Source organism: Trypanosoma conorhini, assembly GCF_003719485.1.
Source record: "Trypanosoma conorhini strain 025E chromosome Unknown Tco_14.4_contig_00363, whole genome shotgun sequence".
Lineage (NCBI taxonomy): Eukaryota > Euglenozoa > Kinetoplastea > Trypanosomatida > Trypanosomatidae > Trypanosoma > Trypanosoma conorhini.
In genome coordinates this window covers 5,011-11,227 of record NW_021704445.1, presented here as the reverse complement: position 1 = coordinate 11,227, position 6,217 = coordinate 5,011, and the positions used below count along the sequence as shown (strand labels likewise).

The window sequence follows — 6,217 nt, the reverse complement described above, 5'->3', positions numbered from 1 at the left end:
TCGGTGGCGTCGCCGCCGATGCGGTGCAGCAGCACGTCACGCCCGCCCGGGTGGTCGTCGTAGAACTTGGAGACGTCGCAGACGTTGTCGTGCAAGATGAACCAGCCGTTCTCCTTCGTGGCGTGCTTCGCCACCTCCTCGCGGGTGTAGACGGCCGCCGTCATTGCGGGGGAGGGGGCGGTGGTGGGTGGCTGTGTGGGTAACTGAAGCGGGCAGAGGTCAGAGCTCAAGGGCGTATGTAATTCTGCGTGAAGGGCGTCCTCCACGTTGTTGGCTTCGCCGCGCAAACTCTTCCGCCGCCGCCGCAGCAGCAGCGTCCGGGGCAAAGCGCCACGCAGGGGAGGCAAGCGAGAAAAAGAGGGGAGAGCAGGCGAAAAAAACAAAAAAAACCAATGATACTAATCATATAAAAGAGGCTTGGGGGCAGTTCCGCCGAGGGCAAAAAAGGCGGCACCGCGGAGAACACCGGCATGCGACATCCAACGCCGCCTCGCCGCCGCGCGGGCGTCAAGAAAACGCACAAACTCGCCAGCATCCGCCTCTCCCGCAACGGAAGAAGCACGCACGCACGCACACACACTAATAAAGGGGGAAGAAAAAAACGAGACGTTGGCTCCCTTCATGTCCTTCCAGTTTATTTTCCTCCTCCTGTTGCTGTTGCGGCGCCCACGCCGCCCCAAAACAAATTACGCCGTGGCGGCGCACAAAACCTCCTCACGGATAAGCTGCAGCACGTGCGAAAAGAGCGCCGCCCCAAACCGCATCGTGACGTCGAAGGAGGACCCCGCCGGTGTGCCCCACAGCTCCGTCTTTTCCCCAGCAAAGCCGCACGCAACGTAAACCGCAACACCAGCGGAGTCACACTCCTTCCGCAGGCGACGGGCAAGGCGCTGGGCGAGGCTCTGCGCCAGAACCGCGTGCGGGTTCGGCGCCCCCACGCCGGACTCCACCGGCTGCTCGTGGGGCGCCAGCGGGGCTTCGTCCAAAAGGAGCGAGGAGGTGGGTTCCGCGGCCACGCCGTCAAAGGCAACGGCGCACGGCCCAAATGCCGGCGGCGGCGCCTCGCCGCTCTCCCTTGACTCCGACAGATGCACCCAGAAGCAGCGGCGGTCGAATGACAGCACCTGCACGGTGACGCGGGCAATCGGAATCACCCGCGCGGCTTCGCGCGGGTCGTGCCTGCCGCTGCCGCCTGCGTCGTCTGCGCACGCGACCTCGTGCGTGAATGTGAACTGCCGCACCGCCAAAGCTGGGGGCGGCATGTAAGGCGGACAGGCGCTGGGAAAAAAAATAAAAGCAAAAAAAAGGGCAAAGGAAAGCCAAACGAGAATCTCGCCCGCCTTAATGTGAATCCGCCTTCGCCTTTTCCCAAGCAAAACTAACAAACAAAGCCAAAAAATGAAAAACGAAAAGAAATTTACAGGCAAAACAGCAGGCGACATACAATGTGGGGCGAGCGTGTTTGTGTGGAGAGCGCAAGAGCAGCTGCGTACCGCCCGCACACCGATGTGAATGATGACGCGCCATTGCCAGGGCCAAGCGTCATCGCTAGCCTCATTTGAACACACACAATTTCACTCATACCCACTTTTCTTTTTTTGCTCATCGTTTCATCTGTGTGCCTGTGTGCCTCACCTCCTCCCACCGCGGCACGCGGCCCCATAATACATGCGCCAGAGCACACCGCGAGCATTCCCCGTGTGTGTGCGTGCGTGGGCCGCCGCACCCGTGAATGGAAGGCAACAAAGGGCGAGAACATCGCCACGCGCGCACCGCATATGTGCGCAGACGCTACACCTCATCCTCGTCCTCCTCGTCCTCCTCCAACTCCTCCTCCGAGTCGCCGAGAAAGATTTCAGGCATCCCGGCCCCCGCGGTGCCGGTGGCCGTGCTACTCTGCGCTGACGCCCCTGCGGGGGGCACGACGCCCGCGGAGGGTCCGAGCAGGTCACGCAAAAGCCCTGGCGTGTTGTCGTGGGTGGTGCTGCCAAGGCTGCCGAAGAGGCCGCTGGTCGAGAGCAGCAGGGTCTGCTGCAGCAGCTTGCCACGCGCAATCTTCCCCAATTCTTTACTGATGGCGGAGAAAAATACGTGCTGCAGACGACGATCAATAGACAAAACACGCTTCACGGTCTCCTCGCTGTTGGCCACCTCGTAGTCGCCGAGCCGGCGGTAGGTGAGGGTGAGCAGGGAGCAGAGCGGGACAACCACCTCCTCGTAGCGCGCCTCTGCCGGTGTCATGTAGGCGCGGTGCTCGAGGTTCAGGTAAAAGTACTTCACAGGGGTGTCGGCGTCGGAGGCCCCAAGCAGGAAGAGGCCCCCGCCGACGCCGCCCATGGCCCCCAACAGACCCCCGCCGCTAGTGCTCGCGTTGCTACTGTTGTGGTTGTTGCCGGCGACGAACGACGAGGCACCGTCTGTGAGGAACGCGGGTTGTTGCTGGAGCTGCTGCTGTCGGTAGCTGCGCAGGTTGCGCCGCGCGAGCGCCTTGGCAGTGGTGCCGGCGCCAAACATGACGGCCACCTCCAGCAGCATGGCATACACGCGATCCACAAACTCCGACACAGAAAGCGGAACATGCAAAATGTCCGCCAGCGACATGGCGAGGCAGACGTAGCAGGGCATGCGCGTCGAGAGCCACGCCGCGTCCACGGTGTGTGGGACGCCGGCAATGGGCCCCACCGACACGACGACGTCCTCGGCGTGGTCCTCGGCAGAGGAGGACGAGGACCGCGTCGTCGCCTGCTGCGTCGCGGTCGCGTCGGTGGCGGGCAGGCGGTACTCGGCGGCGCAGGACTCCCCGTGGCGCTCCGCACGGCCTCGGAAGCAGCGCACAACGTCCGCGCGGGTGAGCCGCACGGTCCCCATCCACAGCACCTCGTCCTGGTGCAGCGAACGCAGGTACTCCAGAAACCGCACACGCTTGTCAACAAGAAATTCAACAAGCGCAAGGCGGGAGGCCGCGTCCCTGACCTTCAGTGACTTTGGCATGCGACCGGCCCACCCACGTTGCGACGCCTTCTACCGTAAAGCGAAATACCACCCCGCGCCCGGTGCATGCACGCACGCTCCCCAGCTTTCTCTCCTCCTCCTCGTTGTGACGCCGCAGGGGGGCGCAGGCACGAGGCAAAGAAGGAAGGGGAGAGAATGAGAGAAAAGTCCCAGTGAAAGCGTTAGTAGCAGCAGCAGCAGCGGGAAGAGGATCATCCCCAGCAAAGACAGGGGGGGGGGGGAAACGAACTAACAGCCGTCACGACTTCCTCCATTTATTTTTATCTCCTCCTCCTCTCCCTCGACAACTGCGGCAATACTAAAGCACGAGATCCCAGCGTCTCTCAGGCGACGTCGACGAAGCACTGCAAGGCCGACGCTTTTCGGCCACCGTCCTCCTCGCCCAGCGTCCCCTCCACCAGCGGCGTCATGCGCAGCAGACGCTCCAGCTGCTCCTCAAAGACGCCACGCTCCACAGGCAACGCGGCGCCCGCCTCGTCGAGCCACCGCGCAAGCCACTCCTCCTCTGTGGTGCGGTTGTACCGGCGCCGCGGGGATGCCGGGGGAGCGCCTGCAACGCTGACGTCACGCTGAAGCACAACAGACGCGGGCGATGCGTGAGGGTCGCCGTGCAAAATTGCCTCCCCAAGCGCATCGGTGACGTGCAGCGGCGGCACACGACTGTTGAGTGTGTCCAGGCTAAACAAGAGCTCCTCCGCAGACGCGGCAGCGGCAGGGGCAGCCGCGCTGCTGCCGAAGAGGCTTGCATCCTCCAGCCAGCAGAGGCGGACAAAATCGCTAAAGCCCAGCACAACTTTGCCGCCCGCGTTATTCGCGGCGCATAACGCCTCCCACGCCTTTCGCACCAGCACCCGGCGCTCCTCCACAGAAAGCGCCGCGACGGTCTCCGGGGGCGTCACGGGATCTCGCAGTGTTCGTACCACGACGCCGGCTTGACTCGCCTCAGTGGCTGCACTCGTTTCCCCCGCCACCCATCGACGCAGCTCGGGGCTCGTCACGTAGTACCGTGGCGTACGGGACGCCGTGGCACGGTGATTCAGCCAGCCCAGGGAAAACTCCTGCAGCATGCCCTCAATAAGAGCCAACAGCGAAGACGTTGTCTCCGCCGTTCGCTCAGCGGAGTCCTGCTGCCGCACCTGGGGCGACGTCAGCTGCAGAAGCTGCCGACGAATGCGTTGCAGGAGTTGAAGTGTGGTAAAGGCGAGGGTCCTCACACCGGTGCGACGCAGCGCCTCCTGCCAGTCAGCAAGAATACGCTGGGCGTGCGCGGGTGGGGGCGCGGCGGCGTCGCCGGTGGACATCCGCTGCTGCAGATCACGGTAGAGCGCCAGGAGGCGAAGGAAGAACGTTCGCTGCGGCTCCACCTCGTGCTTGGCGTGGATGAGGTCCAAGACGGTGTACACCACCTCGGAGGGCCGACGCTGCAAGAGCAGCTTCGCGGCAAGGAGATGTGCGGCGGAGGAAGCCATGACCCGCCGACGCAGACCTACAAAACTCAAAAACCGTGCAAAGTCGTCGAGGGCGTCCTTCTCGGCCACGAGAACCGCCATGATGTTTGCCGGAACCTCGGCGCGATGTGTTTTGGGGGCCGCCAGCTGGTTGTACAGCAGCAACGCCGCGCTGCTATCACGGGCGGCACTTGCGACTTGCAGCAACGCCTCCGTGACCGCGGCCGCGACGGCGACGTCGGCGTGTGAGTTTTGCTGCACGGCGCAGAACACCGACTGTGCCTCAGCCATCCTCGCCCGTGGCTCGAGTGTGACGCGCGCGAGTGCATGAAGCACGGCGCACAGGCCCTCCTGTGCGGGTCGCCGCGTGGCGGGCAAGTAGCCCGCGTCCGTATTTGCAAAGAGTTTTACGACGGCGTCGCGCACGTATGTGAAGTGGGCGGCACTCGTGTCCACGCAATTCGCGAGAGCCGTGAGCAGCCGCAGCCGCCCGGCGAGCTCCACAGCCGCGGCCTCGCTATGGCCGCCGCCGCTCTCCTTGTAGAGGCCGTCGCTGGTTCCCGCAGCGAGGCCAGGGGCGGCTCCTGCAACCAGCGGCAAGACGGAGGCGAGCTTCTCGTAGAGTACACGTCCTGCGGCGAAGTCACGGCCCGCATGAAACGCGGAGACGGCCGCGCACACGTCACGCATCAGGTCTGCGCGAAGCTGCTCCTGCGCTTCATCAGACACGGCACGATGTGATTGGCCATAAAGGGCAAAAAGTCTTTCCACAGCATCCACGGCTGCGGCGCCATCCTGCAGGGCAACGGCAAGCTCAAGCCTTCCGCGAAGCTCATCGACGTGCCCCGTCTGCAATGTTACTGTGTCTTGCACTCCCCCACTGTCATCGCGTTCCGTGGCTTGCACGTCCGCAGCTTCGTGGCGGCGCTGCGGAAGCCGCGTGAGGATCTCATACCCTCGACGTATCTCCTCAGCGAGGGCCCATTGCAGGCGCGCCGCCTCGCCTTGGTCACTGCGAGGCCACGAGAGAGCATCCTGCCGTGGTGGAACCGCATCGCGGCCATTCCTGCAGCGCTGCAGGGCGGCATACCTGGAGGTGATGCGGTCAGCAGCGCAGCGGAGCAGCACCGCGGCCGCCACAGGAGGCATCCACCCGGCATGGCTATCCGACTTCTCTGCGGCCGCCGCGATCCTGCGAAGGATGACGGTGGGAGGAAGATGACAGGCAACTCCTGCCCTGCACGCCTCCGTGAGCGCGGTCGCCGGTGGCGTGTCTATTGTCGTCGTCGTCGTCGTCGTCGTCTTGTTGCTGCTGCCGCCAGCGCCGTCTGTAGGGGCCATGGACGCGACAAATGCGTCTGTGCGCCGCTCGGAGAGGTCCATGACGCCAAGCTGCTCCATCAGTGCGGTATTCGCGGCCAGCGGCTCATCAACGGGAATGGCTGCCTCCGCTGCGCCACAGCCCCGGCCCCGCGACGGTGCCTCCTGCATGCTGCGAAGAAGACGCCTAAATGTCGCGTAACTTTGGCTCGCTTGCTGCCGGGGTGGGTGCGCGCTCGGCGCCACCGCGTGCGAGGCACCGTTCCTCTTCCAACTTGTGTGCGCCGTCGCACCCCGCGCGACGGTGAGCACGGCAACGGCGTTGTGTGGCGGTGCCCACGTCAGGCACGATGGGGAGCGTCCGCCCAGTCGTCTCAGGCACATTGGAGCGAAAGCTGTGCGTCTCCCCTCTTCACTCTCTCTCTCTCTCTCTCTCT

The 6,217-nt window shown here is 64.2% G+C and overlaps 3 protein-coding genes across 3 annotated transcripts, besides 2 other annotated features; all 3 read right to left on the bottom strand.

Annotated features, from left to right (window-relative positions):
- Positions 1-686: 686 nt before the first annotated feature.
- On the bottom strand, positions 687-1,262 carry Tco025E_05861 (uncharacterized protein; the record flags this gene model as incomplete). Its single annotated transcript, XM_029372751.1, has 1 exon — positions 687-1,262. The coding sequence occupies one exon, from the start codon at positions 1,260-1,262 to the stop codon at positions 687-689; it is 576 nt and encodes a 191-aa protein (XP_029227193.1).
- Positions 1,263-1,374: 112 nt separating this feature from the next.
- Positions 1,375-1,412: a microsatellite.
- Positions 1,413-1,791: 379 nt separating this feature from the next.
- On the bottom strand, positions 1,792-2,991 carry Tco025E_05860 (uncharacterized protein; the record flags this gene model as incomplete). The annotated part of the gene is made up of 1 exon (XM_029372750.1): positions 1,792-2,991. The coding sequence occupies one exon, from the start codon at positions 2,989-2,991 to the stop codon at positions 1,792-1,794; it is 1,200 nt and encodes a 399-aa protein (XP_029227192.1).
- Positions 2,992-3,335: 344 nt separating this feature from the next.
- Tco025E_05859 (uncharacterized protein) lies at positions 3,336-6,164 on the bottom strand (the record flags this gene model as incomplete). Its single annotated transcript, XM_029372749.1, has 1 exon — positions 3,336-6,164. One exon carries the CDS (start codon positions 6,162-6,164, stop codon positions 3,336-3,338), a length of 2,829 nt encoding a protein of 942 aa, XP_029227191.1.
- An 18-nt stretch (positions 6,165-6,182) lies between these two features.
- Positions 6,183-6,217: a microsatellite.